The sequence below is a fragment of the Neomonachus schauinslandi genome, chromosome 5, assembly GCF_002201575.2.
Source record: "Neomonachus schauinslandi chromosome 5, ASM220157v2, whole genome shotgun sequence".
In the NCBI taxonomy this organism is placed as follows: Eukaryota; Metazoa; Chordata; class Mammalia; order Carnivora; family Phocidae; genus Neomonachus; species Neomonachus schauinslandi.
Genome location: NC_058407.1, coordinates 153,774,318 through 153,795,097, shown reverse-complemented (window position 1 = coordinate 153,795,097; position 20,780 = coordinate 153,774,318). Strand labels below are relative to the sequence as shown.

At 48.3% G+C, this 20,780-nt stretch overlaps 2 protein-coding genes across 2 annotated transcripts in view; one reads left to right on the top strand and one right to left on the bottom strand.

Annotated features, from left to right (window-relative positions):
- The window catches only part of MOSMO (modulator of smoothened), a 63,426-nt gene extending 62,144 nt beyond the window's left edge, over positions 1-1,282 (bottom strand). The window contains exon 1 of the mRNA XM_021686837.1: positions 1,171-1,282. Coding sequence (XP_021542512.1) covers positions 1,171-1,276 — 106 coding nt within the window. The 5' untranslated portion in view covers positions 1,277-1,282. The remainder of the gene's footprint in view (positions 1-1,170) is intronic.
- A 6,904-nt stretch (positions 1,283-8,186) lies between these two features.
- On the top strand, positions 8,187-20,461 carry PDZD9 (PDZ domain containing 9). Its single transcript, XM_021686829.1, has 4 exons — positions 8,187-8,217; positions 10,047-10,226; positions 14,546-14,735; positions 20,065-20,461. The coding sequence occupies exons 1-4, from the start codon at positions 8,187-8,189 to the stop codon at positions 20,459-20,461; spliced, it is 798 nt and encodes a 265-aa protein (XP_021542504.1).
- The last annotated feature ends 319 nt before the right edge of the window (positions 20,462-20,780 follow it).

Below are 20,780 nucleotides of genomic sequence, written 5' to 3'. Positions count from 1 at the left end.
CAAGCAGTTAGAAAACAAGCTCATTCCTTCATTCCGATCAGCTCTCCTGACAGCTGTGACATTAATTAGAGGTTTGGTCTCACAGGTCTGGGTGAGTGAGAGAGAGAGCGCGAGCGAGCGAGCGAGCGTGGTGGTCCAAGAAGAGAAAAATCCTGCAAGGGCATTCACCTGGGATACCCTTCAGAAGGATGCCTACTTCTCTCCTGAGGGCACCACCTTGTCTCTGCCGCCTACAGCTCCGTGGTGTTACAGCAGACACTGCTACTATTGCTGGGCTGCCTGAAACTCTAATGTGTTATTTAATTTTGTAACTACTATTAAGATCTCTAAAGCGTTTTGTGATGCGCTGGAATGAAAGATGCTCCATAAAACGAAGTTTATTATTAGTATTATTATAGCTCCCGGGCCTAAAATAAAGCAAAATTATAACCACACAGACTTCAAAGGGGAAATCGGAACCCACATGCGTCTTAAACACTGCCAAGCGGGTAGGGGTCAGGCGAGGGCGCGCGGGAGGGAGACCCCCGCCCTCACCCAGCACACCAGCTCCACCAGCACCATTAACCCTCTCTGGTCGGGCCACCTGGAACCCGGCCGCAGCTCCCTCCCGGGCCGGGGTCCGGACCTGACTGTCACGCTGCTCTCTGGGGCTTCTCTCTCTGCCCCACAGGCTGCCTCCCTCCCGGCCCCGGCTCTCCGCCTAGTTTCTAATTCCTTCACAGGCGCCTCCGTTTTCTCCAAATCGCTTTCTTCCCGTCTCCCACCTGGACTTTCTCCCCGCCTCCCCGTCCCCCCCAATCCAGGACGAAGCTCGTTCCTCTGGGGTCCCTCAGGTCCGGTGACTGTCTCCCCACCAGCCCCCCTTCCCCGTGCGGGACCCTCCAGCCCAGCCCAGGTCTCGTCGCCTCTCGGCCACTTTTCGCTCAGCCTGGGGCGCCGCTCCCCTCAGCCCGAGGGTCCCGCTCGCGACCGCGCGTCCTCTTCTCCATCCCCTCTCCTCCCTCGGCCCCCTGGGCTCCCGGCCCCGCAGCCCCGGACGCCCCCTCGTCCCCTCCCTCCTCAGGCCAGCCCCCGCCTCGCACCCTCCAGCCCCGTTTTCCCCTCAGCCGGGTCTCCCCTCCCTCAGCCCTCGGCCAATCCCCCGTCCAGCCCCGCGCGCCCGCCGCTCACCCGCGGACTCCCCGGTGTTGATCCAGTCCGGGTTGGCGATGCTGGCGATGGCGAAGATATCGGCGGCCAGAAAGAGACATCCTGAGATGATGGTCAGTTTATCCATTTCCCCGCCCCGCTCCCCCCACCCCCCGAGCCCCGGGCAGGCCGCGGCCTCACGCCTCCCGCCCCATGGGCCGCCGCCGGGGCCCGGAGTCCCCGCGCCGCCGCCTCGCGCCCCTCGGCCCCCGCGTGCCTCTCGCGCCCTCCGCGCGCCCGGGACCAGCAGCCGCGGCGCGGCCCGCACAGCCGGAACCGCCGCCCGCCCCGGAACTGCTCGTCTCGCCCGCCCCTCACCCGGAAGCGAAGCTGCGGCGCCAGCGAGGCCGGGCCAGCTCCCGGGCCGCGGCGAACCTGCTCGGTCCTCCCGGCTCTGCCGCCCGCCTCGCAGCCCCGGCCCGCAGCTCCGACCCTCCCGACCGCCCCGGGCTCCGCCGCGCTCCGCCGGCCTCTCCTCGGCCGCCCGCCTCGCTGCCCTGGAGCCGGACCGGCAGCCGGCCCAGGCCCTTGCCCCGCGCCCGGGTCTCTTCCGGCAGGCCACGCCGCCTTTTGGCTTTCTTGCCAATAATATTGTTATCGTTGTTAATGACTGTTTCGTGACAAAATGCCCCTCAGTCTTTAGCCTTTCAAAAGGGAGACTAGATTGGTAGGTGGGGGACTCTGCCGAGTGACTCGGGGCTCCGTACAGCTCTTGTCACCTTGTGTTAGCATTGCCCCCTCTGCGTCGGTCAGCTCGGGGACTGCCCCATTTAGGAAATAACTGTCGACACCTAGTGGGGGGACTGGCCTGGACATGCGAGACAAGGTTTCCACTCTCCGGAAGCTTACGTCCTCATGGGGAAGAGACAAACACGTTAAAATTTTATCTTGAAAATAAAGATCATTTCAGGTGTTGCTTTGTGAATCAAATGGGGGAGTCGGTCTGATGGCGGGGAGGAGGAGGCCTGCGGTGATACTTAGGATGGTCAGGGAAGGTTCACTGAGATCACCAAGATCATAAAGACCTAACCTGTGAAGATGTGGGCGAGGCTACTCCAGACCGAGGGAAAAGCCAGTGCAAAGAGGATTAGGGGAAGGGACAGAGAAGAGGTTGGCTTGTTCAAGGAACTGAGGAATAGCCTGTTTGGCTGCAGGGTAGTATGAAAAGACAGACAGGTAGGCGGAGGCCAGAGGTAGAGCTTTGGGAGCCATGGTAAAAAGTCTGGATTTTGTTCTAAGTGGAAAGGAAAGGCACAGGAAGTTTTCAGCAGGAGACTGACAAGGTCTTATTTAATCTGTAAAGATAATGTAGTTAGTAGGGGGGAGGGGCAAGTTTGAAAACAGGGATACCAATTAACAGGCAAAGTACTCTAGGAGAGAGAAATGTAGCTTTGGCTAGGATGAGAATAGTGAAAACGGAGAAAAATGTACAGCTTTGGCTATTTTGTAGGCAAGGAAAATGACTGACAATGCGGGAGGGGTTGAAGCAAAGAAAGGCCTCAGGAATGACTCCTAAGGTTTTGGCCTTAGTTACCAAGTGTTTGGTGATAACTATTTACTGAGTTGAGGCCTGAGGAGAGGCTTAGTTTGGATGGATAAAAACAAGAAAAAAAAAAACAAGACCTTGGCATAATTTGTTATGATCAAATACAGATGATCTAGCCATCCACAATTTTGCTGTCTAGTGGAGGTTTCTTTTTCTTTCATGACTCATGGACCAAATCACCATTAACCCTAACTTTGGATCCAGCTCTTTCCTGGATAGTCTCCCATGCAGCAAACAGGAGATGGGACACTCATTTTCTCCTTAAATGCCACATAGGTCATCTCTAGAAAGACCTGGAAGAGTGACATCTGTCTCTATTTTTGGAATGCCTACATGTTCACAAAACTCAGCAAGTTTCAAATTCCACTAAATCCAACAGCCTTGCAGAAACTCATAGAGTTATCAGTGTCACCACATAGATTGGGTAAAGAGGGATTTGATTGCTAGTCTATAGACTTTCCTGTCCAAACGTTGGTCTCCTGGAGGGAAGGATATTAAAAAAAAAATACATCATTTAGTTTTCTTCTGCCACACAAATTGGCAGAAGCTGATTGATATATTCCAGGGATTCAGATATGCATATCACATTACTGTAGGAGGGCTTCACTTTTTTTTTTTTTTAAGTACTGGAGAAGTTTGATGGAATCATATTCTTGGCTTTTTGTCCAGAATTTCTGTTGCCCAGTAATACAAAAAACTCCAACTACATAGTTCTGAATTCTCAAACATGTCCACTGATGTTGACTACGAGGCAGTTGATGAGGATCCTGAGGTGAAATGTTGGAACAGTTTGCCTATTCTGACCCCAAATGAGTGGAATGATGATCACTTGATTATCGTGTTAAAAAAAATACAAGTATATGGGCCTCCTAGGTGGCTTAGTCGGTTAAATGTCTAACTCTTGATTTCGGCTCAGGTCATGATCTCAGGGTCATGAGATCGAGCCCTGTGTGGGGTTGGAGCTGGCCATGGAGCCTGCTTAAGATTCTCTCTCTCCTTCTCCCTCTGCCCCTCTAAACTCTCTATAAATAAATAAACAGGGGCGCCTGGGTGGCTCAGCCATTAGGAGTCTGCCTTCAGCTCAGGTCATGATCTCAGGGTCCTGGGATGAAGCCCCGCATGCTCCCTGCTCCACAGGAAGCCTGCTTCTCCCTCTCCCATTCCCCTTGCTTGTGTTCCCTCTCTCGCTGTGTCTCTCTCTGCCAAATAAATAAAATCTTTAAAAATAAATAAATAAAATAAATAAATAATAAAACAAGTAGAAATTTCTCCTTCTACCTGGGCACTTCCCAGTCCTTCCTATCTCTGCCCCTCCACAAAAGTTTCTGGATCTAAGATTAAAGGATAAAAACAAGCAGTATGATGGTAACTACACTTATCGTGGTGATCATTTCATCATGTATACGAATGTCGAATCACTCTGTTGTACACCCAAAACTAATATATGTCAACTATACTTTATAGGAAAAAAGGAGCGCGAAGTTAAAAAAAAAAATTGAGAACATTTTTTTTTTTTTTTTACCAGGTTAATGGTCACAGGTCTTAGACAATAGTCACCTATCCCATTCCTTCTTACCAAGCAGGATGGGGGTGGGAGGGGTGGACAGGGACCAAATATTCTGTTTACAGTTTTTTCCTTAATCCTGTTTTTAGCCCCACCATCTCATTCTTGACTTCCAGCGTGTCTGGTGTTTCAAAGTCCCAAGCCTCTCAGAGATCTACAGGACAGATCAGTTCCCTTCTCTATATCCCAGTCTAGATTTTAGTAGATGCAAACCCTAGGGGTTAGGAGAGGTGGTGTGATGGAACAGAAAGGATACAGAACTGTATTGCAGTCCCACCCCTTCTACTGCCTTGAACTTGGTAAAGTCCTGTCACCTCCCTGGGCCTCTTTCCCTCCTCTTACTTAATAGACTCCCAGAGTCATGCACTCTGCCTCAGTGATAGAACCTCCCCATCCCCTGACTCACCCCTAAGCAAAGCAGCTGGGACTTTTCTATTCGGAGAGAAATGAGCCACAAGGATCCTTAAGGCAGAAAATCCTTGGGGACCCAGAAGCCCCCAGGAGGGATCTATGGTGGCAGCCTGGAGTCATAAATAGGCATTTGGTGGCTGTTAAGGGGCTGTGAACACGGTGTGCTTTATCGTGATGGATGGTAGGCCTTGGCCCAGCAGAGGCTGAATCCAGATGGGACCTTGGTGAAAGCTGTGGAGGGGACTGTGTAATCACTCTTCTCTTTAAGGAGTATCTTTGGCCTGACAGAATAAAGAACACACTGCCTCCCCGGGGGAGAGGAGGGTCAAGTTCACCACATGGGTTAGGAGTGTGGAGGATGCACCATACATAAGCACATGGGGTTTCTGGGATTAGATAAAACAAAAGAGCTAAGGGGCGCCTGGGTGGCTCAGTTGTTAAGCATCTGCCTTCTGTTCAAGTCATGATCCCAGGGTCCTGGGATCGAGTTCCACATCGGGCTCCCTGCTCCACGGGAAGCCTGCTTCTCCCTCTCCCACTCCCCCTGCTTGTGTTCCCTCTCTCGCTGTCTCTCTCTGTCAAATAAATAAATAAAATCTTTAAAAATAAATAAAATGCTTAAAAAAAAAAAGCTAAATCCAGAGTTTGTTTGTGCCCTGGGCTCAAATCTCCTTTCCTCTCACGGATTGGGTTCCACTGGAGCTGACTCAGAGACAAGAGAGTATCGATTAGCGATTAGTGAGCAGGGAGTTTATGAGGGAGTGCTGCTCAGGAGCAGGGGAGGGGCAGGGAGGCAGCAGGGAAGGCTGAGGGAGCAGTTTGCAGTGGTGCAGTCATTGGAGGCTTTGGCAGACCCCGTGGGGAACTCTGAAGCTGGGATGGCTGTTCCGAGTTGGGGAAAAGGGGCCAAGCCTTTGTATCCCTGCATGGACTAGTCATCGGATGCTAGCTACCCCAGGAATGGGGCATGACCTTGGGTGAGGCTGCTCTTCAGCCAGGGACAATTCCTTGAGAGGGCTGACAGCTGAGATCTGTCAACCTCCCACCTTCCCAGTAGCTGGGGACTGGGTCCTTCAGTCTTCAGGGGGACCAGGAAGCCCAAGGCAACACTTGCCACAGTGCACCCACTGTGCTATGCAGATCCACCTGCTTCTTTTCAGTTCTGAGAGCGGGACCCTGGTGGGGATGTATTTCTGTGGGAATCTTTTAAGAGGAAGGTTAGCGGGACAAACTACAGCTCCCACCGTTGCTGTAGCTCATCTCGAGGCATAAGTGACACGTGAAACCCTTCCCTCCTCTTCTGCCATCGTAGATTCCTCTCACCTTCTGCTAGCACCGCTGTGGGCTAGGTGGCTTATATGGTGAGATGGCTCAGACCTCCATCCCTAAGGAGTTCGAGCCACTGGTTGCTATGTATTTCTCAGGCTGTGGCTACTTTGTCCATTTACTGTCAAAATAAGGCATAGGAGTACTAAGAGATATGGCAGGCAGATCATGTGGGTGCCAAACCATTCCATTTTACAATGGTGAAAAATTGAACAGCCTTAGTGTTTCCCTGTGCCTCAGGCTATGCACACCCCTCCTCTACTGGGGATGGAACCCTCATTATTACCTGGACAGCAGGGTCATCCAGCTCCCAAATCCCATCTGAGCATCTACTCTTTGAGACCATCCCTGGCACTAGCTGCAGCAGGTTGGGTGTGTTCTCTAGGAAACACTGTTGAGTTGCGGGGAGTGCCCTTGGGACCCACACCTGTGAGAGGGGAAAAGGGGAAGCAGCACCTGGCAAAGGGCGAACTCAGGTGGCAGCAAAGCCACAGAAGGATCCCAGGGGACCCCACAGGAGCTCTGGAGCTGGGATTGCCCTCCAGAGTTGCTTGGGCTGGACTGAGGGAGCCAGGTTTTTACCCGACAGTGACCGGTCACTGGATGCTAGCTGACCTGGGAAGGTGTGATCTTGGGCAAGGAGCTCAGCCAGAAGCAGGGGTGGGGTAGAGGGGCAGGAAGAAAGCCTTCAGTCCTGAAGGGAGGTCTGGGAAGCACAGGACGGCAGCCAAGACCATTTGTATCCTGCAGTTCCACCTGTCGGTGTGATCCGGACACCTGCCCTAAAGAGAGTTTCTAGCCTGGGATGGAGGGAAGGCAGAGAGGACCCCTGCGTGCCAGGTGCTGATATGCTCCCCTCACCAAACCTCCGATGGTGACGTGCTTGAGCCCCACCAACTCTCACCACTCCCCCTGCTCATAGGAACATGGAGGAAAAGGATGCATTTTAGGAAGGAATTAATTTGGTGTCTGGACAGACACCTTGCCAGACAGTTTGGAGGAGGAAATTGGTGATTGATCATGGGAAGCCACCTGCTGGAGACTGCTTGAGGTGGAGAGCGCCAAAATGGACGGCTCTGTTCATTTCCCTTTGTCTCAGTTTCTGCAAGACAGGATTTATCCAACGAAAATCTACCCTGGTTTATTGCCTAGGTAGGGCCACAGAAATGGCCGACTAAACCAGAACCTGCCCAGGTTGACTGTGGACATCTCTGCACAGTGCCTGACACCTAATAAGTGCCTGATAACCATTTGCTGAAAGCATGGATGCAAGGTGCTTACCCTCTGAGTGTCATCAGAGTTGGGATGACAACAGGTCCTACCTCATCACATTGTTTTCTATTTCTTCTAGAATATATTTTTGCTAATTTATAGTTTCCTAAAATTGTCCACTTCATCTGCTTTTTAAATCCGAGTTCCAAAAGGATAGGACCCTTGTTTGTCTTGCCTACTGTTGTGTCCCCAGCCTCAGTACAAACCACAGAGCGGGCTTCCAGTAAATATTTGTCCTATGAGTGAATGTGTGTGGGGGAGGAAAGATTATTTTGGAAAAAAGAAGGAAGAATTAATTCCTCTCCTAATTGTGACTCATTTTTTTCGAGCCACCCTTGGCCTTTCCTCATTCAAAACATCCATGAAAACAGTGCAGTTCCAAAACAGTTGGGGCTGTTGATGCAACAATATTTAAAAATACCGTTACTGGGAGAGAAGCAAGGAAGGGGCTTCTGCGCTCTTCTACGGTCTTCGAGCCTCTGCAGACCGATTCATGTCTTTGCCACACCCTCCTCTGTGTTTGTTCCATCCTCCCCACTTCAGTTGTTTTCCAAGAATGGATGATGAACCCACTGTGAGCCAGGCACTGTGCTACCCCCCCGCCCGCACAGTTTTGTTTTTCTCCCCCCAAATTTCCACTCACACCGCTTTCCGTGGTCCACGGAGGCCTTGCAACCGCCACGGTTGTACAACTTCTGCCCCCTGGCGGCCATCCCGAGGAGCAGCGCCCGAGGTCTCCTCGCCGCCCGGGGGCCGCCCGGTCGCCCGCCGTCGGCCCCGCAGTGCGCCGGCTCCTCGCGGGTTCGAAACAGTTGGGAGTTGGATCCACTCCAGCTTCGGCTCTGGGAGGCCCTCTGAGCGGCCTGCCCTCCTGGGGCCATGAAGAAGGCCGTCCTAAAAAGCAAAAAAGGTAACTGGGGAGTGGGGAGAGGGCGACGCCCTGGGGACAAAGCCTCCATCACTTTGCCTCCCCTGTAAGATGAGAACGTCAGACTCTTGGTCTGGGAAGTAGCCTCTCCCCATCATTTGTTTACTAAACTATGCTTTACATACAATAAGAGCCCCCCATTGTTAGTGTATAGCTCTGAGGTTTGACAAATGATGACCCAGGTTTAACCACCACCATCAAGATGTGGAGAAATTCAACCCCCCCCCCCCCCCCGCCCCGGGGCTTTGCGCTGCCCCTTTGCCGCCAGCCCGCACTTGGGGGCCTGGCACTCCCGATCTATCTCCTGTAGTTTTGTCCTTTCCATGGAGAAGGTGGAATCATCAGGGGTGGAGTCTTTTGAGTCTGCCTTCTGCCGTCTTCGGAGACTGGGCTGCATAGATTATTTTATCCTAAGCACACGTAATTTGCAAGCTGAGGTTGGGACTCAGAGCCTGCCTAAGATGCCACTTCTCTGTATGCTGGGAACTGGAGGCTGAAGGAGGGGTACGGCCTGCTCCAAATCGCTCCTATAATCCTGAACAATCTCCGAATGTGGTACCTTCTTTATACTGGGTTCCTTTATTTATTTTCTAGAGAGCATCTGTGGTTTGAGGGAAGGTGAGGCTGGAGATGAGCAAGAACACTTGCTTAGAAGAGGGAAGGGCCAGGAACCTGGCCAGCCGCTGCAGAGGGACTGGGGGAGCCCTTCCCTCAGCAGTTGGGGACTCCTGGGCCCTCAAAACACCACAGTCCCATGGATTTGGCAAAGGCTCATCAAGTAGCCTTTTGTCCCTTGTCCTTAAGGAAAAGTGTGCTGAAAAAGAATGTCCCCAGAAGCTTCCTGTGGACTGAAAATGAGTCTTCTCAGAAGTTTCCTCTCGGGAGAATAACTTGTTCTAAATCACTCCACAGTCTGAAACTTTTCTTGTGAGAGTTAGCTCTGTAGTTCTGTATTTCGACACCCCTCCACCACCACCCATTGTCCCAGATTTTCCTGCCAAATGATCTTTTCCTGCTATCTCCACTGTCATTGCCATGGCATGCTTGGGTGATTACAGTAACACTTGGATTTCCCACTTCCACTCTGGACCCCACAATCCATGGTTTGGTTTTGTCTTAAGAAAAATGCAAATCTTACTGTGTCCTGTTTCAGTGGCTCCCCGGGCCTTGCAGTGAGCTAAGCCTGTGAAGCAGCCCAGGTGGGCTCTGCCTTTGCTCCTCCTGCCTGCCCCCTCCTCTCCATTCTTTCCTGTCTCAGAACCTTGATCCGCTTTGCTCCCTCCCACCCTCCTTGGTCTAAGTATTTCCTGTTGGTCTTTTTGACCTCAATCCAAATGTTACCTCCTGTATGAAGCCTGAACCACCTTCCCCATGGGATACCTTGGCCTCCTGTCAGTCCCCCTCAGAGCTCTACTTTTCCTTCATAGCATGTGTTATTGTTTGTTATTCAACGTACATTTACATGACCGATGGATATCCGTCTCTTCCACTAAGCTGGAAGATCCATAAGGGCAAGGAATTGTTATTTCCTAGCACACTGCCTGCCTCAGAAAAGATTTGTCAAGTGGATAGATGATAACTGACATTAATTAAGCACTCAGCAAGTGCCAGGCCCTGTGCAAAGCCCTTTACCTGTCTAGTTTATACTCCTAACAAGCCTCTAAGCTTACTGTCCTCACTTTACTGAGAGGGAAACTGAGGAATAGAAAGGTTAAGAAACTGCCCTGGGGGTCTGACTTTAGGACCCCAGCGGTACTACCATGTTGCTGTCTAGGTGACAGACTGAAAAAATGTCTCCCTCTTTTTATTAGACAAACAAATCGACTTCAACGTCAAGTCATCTGTGCATAACTTGAGCAAAACTCAGCAGACCAAACTCACTGTGGGGAACCTGGGCCTAGGCCTGATCATCATCCAGAATGGGCCCTACCTCCAGATCACCCACCTCATCAGGAAGGGGGCTGCGGCCAGGGATGGAAAACTCAAGCCAGGTGAGTGTGGTCTCCCCGTGCCTCCCTCCTGTCTGCCTCCGGGGAGACTCCAGTTAGCAGGTTTTAGGGTAACCATAATAATGATGATGACATTGCTTGAGAGCCGATTTCTGTGTGCCAGCCACTTGCTATCACTTTACCAACCCTCGCTGTTGTGTGTTTTTATTCGTTGAATTCTGATCATAAGTCTCTAGGTAGGAGCCGTTGTCATCCCCCTTTCACAGGGGACGAAACTGAGGCTCGGTGAGCTTGAGTTCCTTGCCCAGGTTCACCCCCACCTGGCACATGGGATACACACACAGGCACGGTGTCACTCCAGAGTTTATGGCTCTCAGTGGATAAACCCTTCTTCTTGCATAGGCAGTATGAATCATCATTAACATTTAGATGCATGATCTCATTTCACCCTCCTGACAATCCCTGAGGTTGATTCTGCATTAAACGACCTTCCAGAGAAGGAATCAGATATTTAGTAACTTGCCTACCAGGCATCAGGGGCTTGAACCCTCTCTGTTAGACTTCCGAGCCCAAGGGCTTTATCAACACCGCCCTGCTTCTCTTGTCTTGGGGTGAATGAATTTTCCATCCAGTTCAAGACATGTTTTCCAGTGTCTGCTCCGGTTCTAAGGCTGTGCTTGGGAGCCAGGGAGACACGATGGACTGCAAGGGTGGTGAGAGGGAAGAGCCATCCGGTTTTAGCCGGGCCTGAATTCCGGCCCAGGCTCTGCCACTTTGTAGTTCTGTGACCTTGGGCAGAGTCATCTGACCTTCCAGGTGTAGGGCCCCTCATCTCTGATTTGGGATAATACCACCTTCGTCAGAGGAAGCTAGGATTCGGAGAGGTCATGTTTATGAAAGTACTTTGAAAACGACAGTTCAGTGGGAATACCGGCAATCATTTCTCTTAGGCTGTTCTTAGAGTTTCCAGACTTGGGTTTTCTTGTTTGTTTGTTGTTGTTTTTATTTTTTATTTATTTATTTTTTTTTTAAAGATTTTATTTATTTATTCATGAGAGACAGAGAGAGAGAGAGAGGCAGAGGGAGAAGCAGGCTCCCAAGGAGCAGAGAGCCCGATGCGGGACTCGATCCCAGGACCCTGGGATCATGACCTGAGCCGAAGGCAGACGCTTAACCATCTGAGCCACCCAGGCGCCCCTGTTTGTTGTTGTTTTTAATAAAAAATGATTGTGGTAGAGGAGCCCCAGTGGGTTAAGCCACCGGTTTGTAACTCTTGTTATCTATTAGAATCACCTGGGGAACTTATAAAACTGAGCTGCCTAGGCCCCATCCCCCCAAAGGTTCTGATTCAATTGATCTGGGGCCAGGGGTCGGGTAGTTCATGGTTTCAAAGCTCCTCAGGTGATTGATTCTAAGTGCAGCTCGGGTTAGAAGCAGTGGATTAAATAAAATAGATAAATGATGTCATTGTGAACGTTTACCTCCCCTTAAAATCCAAAACATCTTCTCCAAATGTCACTACTTGGTGCTGTGGCACGGAGTGCCAGAAGGATAGGTCTGGACCTTCCAGACCAGAAAAAGTCCAGGACAGGTTGCATGAGCTTTTCTGCATGTTCTTAGCTTCTCCGGGGTCAGGGGACAGCTGCTGGTTGTTGGAGTGCGACCGGAGTGTGCTTTTATGCACGGGAGGCAGGACCTCATGGTCAGTGGGCTCCCTGAGGTCAGAGGCAGTCTTGAATTCATTTTTTAAATCCAGGACTTAACCTACAGTGCTCGTGCATTTGTTATGTCTGTGCTTAAAAAGTGAATAATAAATATTTGTCATAGCCATCGTGCAAGGAGTTTCTACATCTATGATCTCATTTAATCTTTGCACCACGCCTGGAAGGTGGGTAATGCAAGAAGCAGGTACTTCATCCTGAGTCTTTTCCTCTTGGAGGTTAGGCTTCAGGTGTCTTGGAATCAGGGAAATTGAGGGGCCCCTAGCTTCCCATGCACAGAGAGATGAACACACCCTTTAGGACTTCACTTCAAGATAAGAGGGTTGGGGAGAGGAAGGAACTAGGCCAATACACAGAGCTAAGTGGGTGGACAGGGCTGGGACTCCAGCCCATGGCCCCGAGAAAGCCCACACCTTTGACTGGAAATGGGATTTCAGTATCAGAGAGAGTCCAGAGTCCCAGATCTCTTCATGACAGGTCAGTCACTTCCCTGCAGGATCTTGGTTTGAGAGACCGGAATTCAGTGCTTTTGACAATGATTGAGAATTTCAGAGGTGACAGTCCCCCAAGCCTATTTCTTTGACCCCATTATCTCCCAGCCCCATTATTTCTCATCCACATGCTTCATATTTTTCTCTTCTGGTGTTTCAAAATAGGGTTTCATCTTGATTTCCTAGTTTAGTTTAGTGTTAAGTTTATTCTGGCTAAACTTTAAATTCCTTTTGGCCAGTGGTTCCTACAGCCCATTAAAACTGAAAAAAAAATGTGTAATGAGGTTGGTATTCATAAATACCAGCTTGGTATTTCTTTATGAAGGGCGATGTTTATATCTATTGCTAGAGTAATCACATTCATACAATGACAGGTTTGGTTTATAGCCAGGATGTCAGGGAATTAAGCTGTTTTCTGCCCTCTTGATAAAAAAAAAAACACCCTTTAACAATGTAATTAAGCAGAATGCCAAGCCTTAGCTTTTAGCTATAAACGCTCCTTTTAACATAAGGCACGTACGCTCATCCAGTGAGGGGTTTTTGTTGTTGGTTTATTTGTTTTTGTTTTTTGCCGTTGTAATTAACCTCCATATGATGAACAGCTATTTCAGACCGCACACCATAGCTGGGAAAAGCTTGTTTCATTTTGAAGTTAGCTGCAGATCCTTGGCTGGTTGTATTACTCTCAGCTACTTTTTAAGACCAAAGTAGGTTTTCTCCACCCTTCTAAGTATTCATTCTGTTTACTACTTTGAAACTTAAGTTTCTGATAGGATCTAGCACTATGTAAGTTTGTCCTTGGCATTCCCCGGAGGCTTCCCTTGAGATTTAGCAGAGTTCTCAACTATAGCATAGTGGGGCGTAGTAGCAGGGAAGGTACTTCATCCTGAGTCTTTTCTTCTTGGAGGTTAGGCTTCAGCTGTCTTGGAATGAGGGTAATTGAGGGGCCCCTAGCTTCCCATGCACAGAGAGATGAACACACCCTTTGGGACTTCACCGGAATCCCTTCATCCAGTGTTAGCTATAAAATCTCCATTACCATTTGGTAGGCTGTTAGTTCTAGTAAGATCTGCTAAGACTTTATCCAATGTGAGCCCTTAAAAAGTAATTTCTTTGTATTCCTTCCTCTCTTGCTGTGTGTCCTTGTGGTAGTCAGGATTCTTCACTGCAAGCAATAGAAAACCGTTCTATTAAGGCACTGAACTTAGAACACTGAGTCTGACAGAATTGCCAGAAAGGCTGGAGAACCAGACTTGGAAAACGATGAGAGATCAGAGGGCCATGTAGAACTACCCCTGGCAGCCGGGTGCTCCTGTCACCCCTTTGCATCTCCTGCTCCGGGTTTAGTGACCCAGGTGGGTGTGCCCCATGGCTGGATCTCCTTTACATGTCCATGCACAAATGAGTAAATTGGTCTTTGTAACATCCACTTTGGGGGTCCAGGGGCTTGCGGTCAAGATGTGGTTTTCTTCCCACTTGCTGGGGGATCAGAAGCTCCATGGTTGACCATTGCGCTTCCCTCCCTGTCCAGCAGTGCCCTAAAGTAGGCAACCTAGCTGTCAAATCCCTTTAACCAACATACTCTGTATAGACATTGTAAGCTTAATTAAAGGATGCTAAATGTCCAGTGTTTTTCATGCAGAATTATTTGTTCAACTCATACTGTGCAAGGCAGAAAATTAAAATCAAAGTCTTGATGTTAATACCAGTGGAGGGCACTGGAAATTGCCAGGCAGGTACAAGAGAAACTAGGTCATTTATTCACTTAGTATAAGTGGTTTTTTCTTTAATAGTAATAGCTATTCATTTTACTTGAAACAAACACATTTTTAGAATCTTAAAGGATGGTTCAGATTATAAATGGTTTTTCTTCTGTCACACCAAGGACTAAAGAAATGCAATAAAAACATGAAATAATATCTACCATTACACTGCTATTAAGAAACATCTTGCATGCATTCTCCATTATGCAAAGGACACTCACATCACTGAGATGACTGCTTTTATTAAATAAAGGCTGAAGCCTGGTTTGGGTTTGAAACGAACCAACAATTTGAACCCTTAAAATGAAACACCTCAGTAGAGCCAGAAGTGGTATGAGCCCACTGACCCATTATCTTAATTTACTGATAATTTTTTCCCTCTTCAGGTGATGTTCTGATTAGTGTTGGCCATGCCAACGTGTTAGGATATACTCTTCGAGAATTTTTAAAACTTTTGCAGCAAATCACCATAGGAACAGTGCTACAAATCAAGATTTACCGAGATTTTATTGAGATACCCCGAGAATGGCAAGAAATCTCTGATTTAATCCCTGAGACCAAATTCCCAGTAACATGGTAAGTAGTTGATTTTAGGAAATCTTTTGTTATGCTAGTACCTTGGGGTCTGTGAAGCACTGGGTCTTGGTTTCATGGGAGAATGAATGACCAGTTGGACCAGAGTGGGAGGGATTGGTGAAACAACCACAATAATTTAGTGGGTTCTAAATCCTTCTGGAAAAGTACAATCTACAGGACCTAATGTGAGGCAGATTGATGAAGGGCGAGAGCCTTGAACCTGGAGCTCTAACAAAGAGAACCATCCAATGGGAGCTCTGCCTGCAGATCTACCAGCCACGTGTCCCCTTGTCCAGTTAGCCTTAAACACGTGCGGTGAGTCCCATCCCTTCGTCTCCTGCACACTCGGCTTCTCTCTGCATCCTTTTCAACAAGTAAGCCTTAGGCCTCTGCCATCTTCCCAAACCCCACCTTGACTCTGCTGCCCTCTGCCCGCCCCCCTGCCACGGTCCTGTCCCTTTGACTCCAAACGGGTAGAAAGAGCTATAGCAGATGTGGGCCATTTCCCCAGGAGATGATTTTCCAGGTGCTCTGCCTCCCACCTCTGTGTAGGCCTTGCTTTCTTCACCTGGCCAAGAGGCCTCTTGGCAGGGCCCCCCCCGCAGCCCTCACGTTCCTGACTCCGGTAGACTCAAGTCTTCATTGTGCTTGGCTTCTGGGCAGCGTTCAACGCCCTACGTCTGCCACCCTCACTCCTGTTGAAACATCATCTTCCCCAGGCTTCTGCCTTGGCGTTCCCCGGGCTAACTCTTTGGCTTCCTTCTCTAGTCTCCTGGGCCATCTCTCACTGGTGCCTGTGGTTTCTATCACTCTCCAAACATGAGTGATTTTCAAATTGTATGATCTTCAGTCTCCCACTTGGTAGCTCCATTTGGGTGTATCACAAACCCCTCACAGTCCTTATGCCAAAAAATCAAAAGCCAGCTTACTGCTGATCTCCCAGTGGCCCTATCTTACTGGGGGAACACTTGCCTAGTTGAACAAGTCTGAAATTTAGGGGTCGTGCTAGATTTCTCCATCTCCCTTGTTCCTGCCCAAAATAATCACTTAGACTTGTCATTTTACCTTCCAACTGTCTCTCACGTTTGTCCATTTCTCCCTGGCCACTACCATCACCCCAGTCAGAGCCACCGTTTTGTCTCTACCATCTACTCCTGTCCCCTATTCATTCTCTACACAGAACAACCCTTTTACAATGCAAATCTGACTTTGACATGTTCCTGTTTAAAATCTTTTCAGACCTTCTGTTCTCGGGACAAATGCCCAAACCCTTATATTGGTCTCTGCTACCCCATGTGGCCAGTGTCTGTATCCCACTGCAGCCTTACCTCATACTGCTCTCCCTTTCCCTCTCTAGTCCACTTTGGCTTTCAGCTTTTTTGCCTTGTTTCTCTTTGCCTCGGGGCCTCTGCACTTGCTCTTCTGTCTGCAACATGCTTAGGACCCCGTCATTACTCGTCCTTGAAGGCTTACAGCACAGACTTTTTCCAAGAGGACTTCCTAAATTAGAAAGCATTAAAAACACTGTCTGGTCCACCCATCATATGCTTTCAAAGCAACATGTGTGTGTATCTCCTTCACAACATTTCTCCTAATTTCAACGAAGTAATCTGTATCATCCATTGTTTACTCTGTTGCCCTGGGAGAATGCAAACTGAAGGCAAGGACTAAGTCTCTGTTGTTATGCTAAATCTACCACAGGACTTTCCTGTGGTTTCCTTTATTCAGAGTGAATGAAAATTAAAATCCAGCTTTCTCAGGCAAATCACTTATCTCTGAGGGTTTGGTTATCTGTAACCCAGGAGTACCAGAGACTCTCCTGCTGGTCACACCCGTGAGGAAGGTCTCTCGAGCATGAGAACATGTAGAACACGAGATCCTTTCCCTTCAACGACCAAGTTCAGTGCTCTGATGCAAGAGCGGTCCTTATTAATTCAACAGGATTTCCAAGCATGAGTTGCTACAGCTGTGTATTGGGATGGGCTCAAGGCAATCTGGCTGGGGACTTACTAAGGCCTAAAAGAGGGCCCACGTTGCATTGACATTACTTCAGATATTCCCACTTGTGGTCCAAGGGACTGATATGGCCAACAGATGTGCTTTGCTAGTCTCCCACAGCACTTTATTTTATTTATTTATTTATTTTTAAAGATTTTATTTGTTTGACAGAGAGAGACACACTGAGAGAGGGAACACAAGCAGGGGGGAGTGGGAGAGGGAGAAGCAGGCTCCCGGCTGAGCAGGGAGCCTGATGTGGGGCTCGATCCCCAGGACCCCGAGATCATGACCTGAGCCGAAGGCAGACGCCCAACGACTGAGCCACCCAGGCACCCCTCCCACAGCATTTTAAAAAGCCAGAATAGGGCACCTGGGTGGCTCAGTTGGTTAAGCAGTCGACTGCCTTTGGCTCAGGTCATGATCACGGAGTCTGGGATTGAGTCCCACATCAGGGTCCCTGCTCAGCAAGGAGTCTGCTTCTCCCTCTGACCCTACCCCCTCTTGTGCTCTCTCTCTCTCAAATAAATAAATAAATAAAATCTTAAAAAAAAAAAAAAAGGCCAGAATAGCAATGACCTGTAGAGAGAAAGGAAGATACCCAGGGGCTTTTCCAGGGGCCAGTACTCTTATTTCTTGACCCCAGGGTGTGTGGCAACTCAAGTGTTTATAACTTTTTTTTTCATTAAACTGCCTGGTTTTTTTTTTTTGCATTTTTCTGTATATTTCAAATTTTTTTAAATGAAAAATATTTGAATTAGCTGCCCAATTTACACATCTAAGATTTCATGGAAAGAATCTGCATCTCTGGTTTCTCCTGAAAAATCAGAAGATAGGCCTGCATCCCCACATGGTGACAGTGGGACTAGAGCTGGGTAGAGCTGTCTGTCCCCTTAGATCAGGCACGACAGGGGACAAGTTTTTTCCCCACTAACCAAACCAATCATGCTGTAGTTAAAAATCATTCACGGTAACATTGCTTACTATGCGGTGGACACTGCTTGCCGAGCGTTATACCCCTAATCCTCAGGCCAGTGCTTTTTATTATCCTGATTACAGATAGGAAAAAGGAAGCCAGGAGAGGTGTCTGTAAACTTGCCAGAGGTCAGAGGGCGAAGTGTGACTAGGTCTGTCTCTAGAGCAGCGATGTTCAAAAAGAACTTACTGCAGTGGTGTAAATGTTCTCTATTTGTGCTGTCCCGTGTGGTAGCCACTATTAAGCACCTGGAATGTGAGGAATTGCAACTGAGGAATTTTAAGTTTTCGTCAAGTTTAATCAGTTAAAACTCGGCAGCCACACACAGCTGGTGGACCCTGTTACTGGGGGGTGCGGCCTGGGTTCTTAATCATTTGTTTACAGAATGAGTATGTTTCTAAGCATTTTAATTGTTCAGAGTTTGAGATTCAGGATATGAAAATCTAAGAATGGCAGACTGACCATTCAAAAACAAAGACGAGAGAAACAGAATAGCACAACTCAAATATGAGGCTAAAGCCCACGGACTTAGGAACAATAGCAAGCACTTTCTGAATCCCTTCCTTAGCTCAACAAAATGCTTGTATGTAAGGCACTTTGGGAATTTATATGGAAGGGGGCAGGGAAGGAGCACAAAAAGGAAGAAAAGGCTTCTTAGAACGCTGGTATGACCTTTTTCAGGAGCAAATGGCACTGTGTGCACACTGGAGAATATTCCATATAATACTCTGGGCAGGCCCAGTGGTACCAAAACTGTTGCCAACTCTCACCTCTGCTGGCTTGTGACTAAGAACCTGGCTCTACTACCTGTTCTTTAAAGTTACCTAATACCAAGGTACAAAGGATATTCTTTGCAGTCTGGAAAAAAAAAATAACGTGGATTCCCCCCCCCTCTCCATTCACAAGCTGTTCAGGAAGTCCTGGGCATGTCTGAAGGCAAAGTGTTCTAATCCTGAGATCTTTTGAATCTCTTAGCACAGCACTAAATCCAAGGATGAAGGAAAGTCCACATTTTAATAAGACTAGTGGTTCTCAGTGAAAATGACTCAATTACTAATTATTTATTACCAGAAGAGAGAAACTTTAGGAAAACCTGTTCAAATTCTTGGAAACAAATAGAACAGTCAAAACTGCAAGAATATTAGTGATAACACAAGCAAGTCTGAAATGTTGGGAGAGGGGGCTGCTGGGGAAGAAAATGAATTCCTATTTCCCCATAGCAGGACGGATGTGCCAGAGGTCCACAATCACTAATACCAGGATGAGGGGGAGCAGGGAACAGCATTTGTTCGGGAGAGTAGCAGGTGCAGGAACGGCAGGCTTTAGAAAAGCTGAAGAGGCCAGCAGCTGCCAGCAGGCCAGCACTGCCCAAGTTTCAACAATCAAGAAAGCCAGTAGTTGGGGATATGAGGGTGATCGGGCTGGCCAGGCAGGTGTCCCTTTCCTCCCTCATCGCTCCCGGAGCTGCATGCTCAAAGCGGACAACTGTCCTCTGGTCAAGGGTGTAGGAGTAGCTGCGCTCCTCTGCTGGAACCTCCAAACAAGCTCTCAAGAGAGCCAATAGTGGGGGCAAGTTACAAAAAAATCTTTAAAAGCATTTGGCCAGAAGCGTGCCTGGGTGGCTCAGTCGGTTAAGCGACTGCCTTTGGCTCAGGTCGTGATCCCAGGGTCCTGGGATGGAGCCCACATCGGGCTCCCTGCTCTGCAGGCAGCCCGCTTCTCCCTCTGCCTGCTGCTCCCCATTTGTGCTCTGTCAAATTAAAAAAAAAAAAAATCATTTGGCCAGCAATGGAGAAGTAGAATACTGAATGAGACACATTTGGGCCTAGAGGGTATTGTATAAATCCATGTTTCTAAACCCAAAATCGAGGCAAATGATAATGCTCAAGAGAAAAAAGACTCAAAGATTTCCTGATGACTAGTGTGCTGAAGATCTTAAGAGGCCCACTAGTTTTCAAATATGCTGGAAATCGGTAATACCCGGTTACTGCTGTTATTGCTGACCCCATGTGACCCATTAGAACAGAGCTCTGTGGAGGACATGGCCAGGCTGACCTGTCATTCTGGAGGGAAATTAACCTACACTTTAAGGCCTGCTAAGATTCTGGTCGGTAGCCTGGCTTAAGTCAGTACAAAGCAACGTGAAATAATTTAAGGCAGAATTCTATTTACACTTAGGAATGGAAACAAACGTAAAGGTACTTTTCAAGAGAAAAACGTCAGCAACACACAAAGTGCCAAAGCTAAATCATATCCTCTCTTTTACGAACCAAAGCGGCTTATAAGACATCTTGTTAGGGGACAATGAATGTTCAGACAATTAAAAATCCATTTATTTCACTATTTTTTTCATTTCAGCCCAACAAAGAAAACTGAGCAGGCAAAAGACGACCCTTTAGCAAGCAGTGATGACAACGAAGATGTAGTTTCAGATAAGAAACTTAAGTATTATAAATATCCAGGGTCCACTGGGCCTCAGTCTGCAACGAGACCAATGTCTATCTCTAGAGAGTGGCATGGATATAAAAAGAAGAACCGTACTATCAGTGTAGGGAAAGACATTAACTGTGACGTGATGATTCACAGAGACCACAAGAAGGAAGTGAGAGCCCCTTCTCCATACTGGACAATGGTGAAACATGACAATGAGAGCTCATCCTCCTCCACAGCCTCCTCCACCTCGGATGCATTTTGGCTGGAAGACTATGCCCAAGTTGAAAAGTGCAAGGGTCAACCTGTCTCAAAAGTTGCTTAGGCAGCAGTTTGCAAACTGGTGATCACATAAGCATCTATCCTGAAAATACCCAACTTTTGTGCATTGCTCTGTACAGGTTTGCTATACTTACAGGAATATGTGCAGACTTAAAAATTCTTTCCCAAGTGCATGGTAATGCCTTCAGAGACCTTCTTCCACGTGCTATCTGAACACTTCCCTGGGGCCGGACAGGCCCCACCACCTTATTCTCAAAAAAGCAACATCAGTCACATCACACTCCCTTCTGACAAGAATGTCTCATCTTTTACAAAATGCAGTGGAGGAACCCAGGATCAGAATGTATGAACATAGAGAGAAT

Excerpts from the sequence above, each read along its gene's own strand:
- PDZD9 (XM_021686829.1), top strand. The coding sequence starts at position 8,187 with ATGAAGAAGGCCGTCCTAAAAAGCAAAAAAG. Across the intron at positions 8,218-10,046 it reads CGTCCTAAAAAGCAAAAAAG|ACAAACAAATCGACTTCAAC; the intron begins GTAACTGGGGAG and ends TCTTTTTATTAG. Across the intron at positions 14,736-20,064 it reads ACCAAATTCCCAGTAACATG|CCCAACAAAGAAAACTGAGC; the intron begins GTAAGTAGTTGA and ends TTTTCATTTCAG.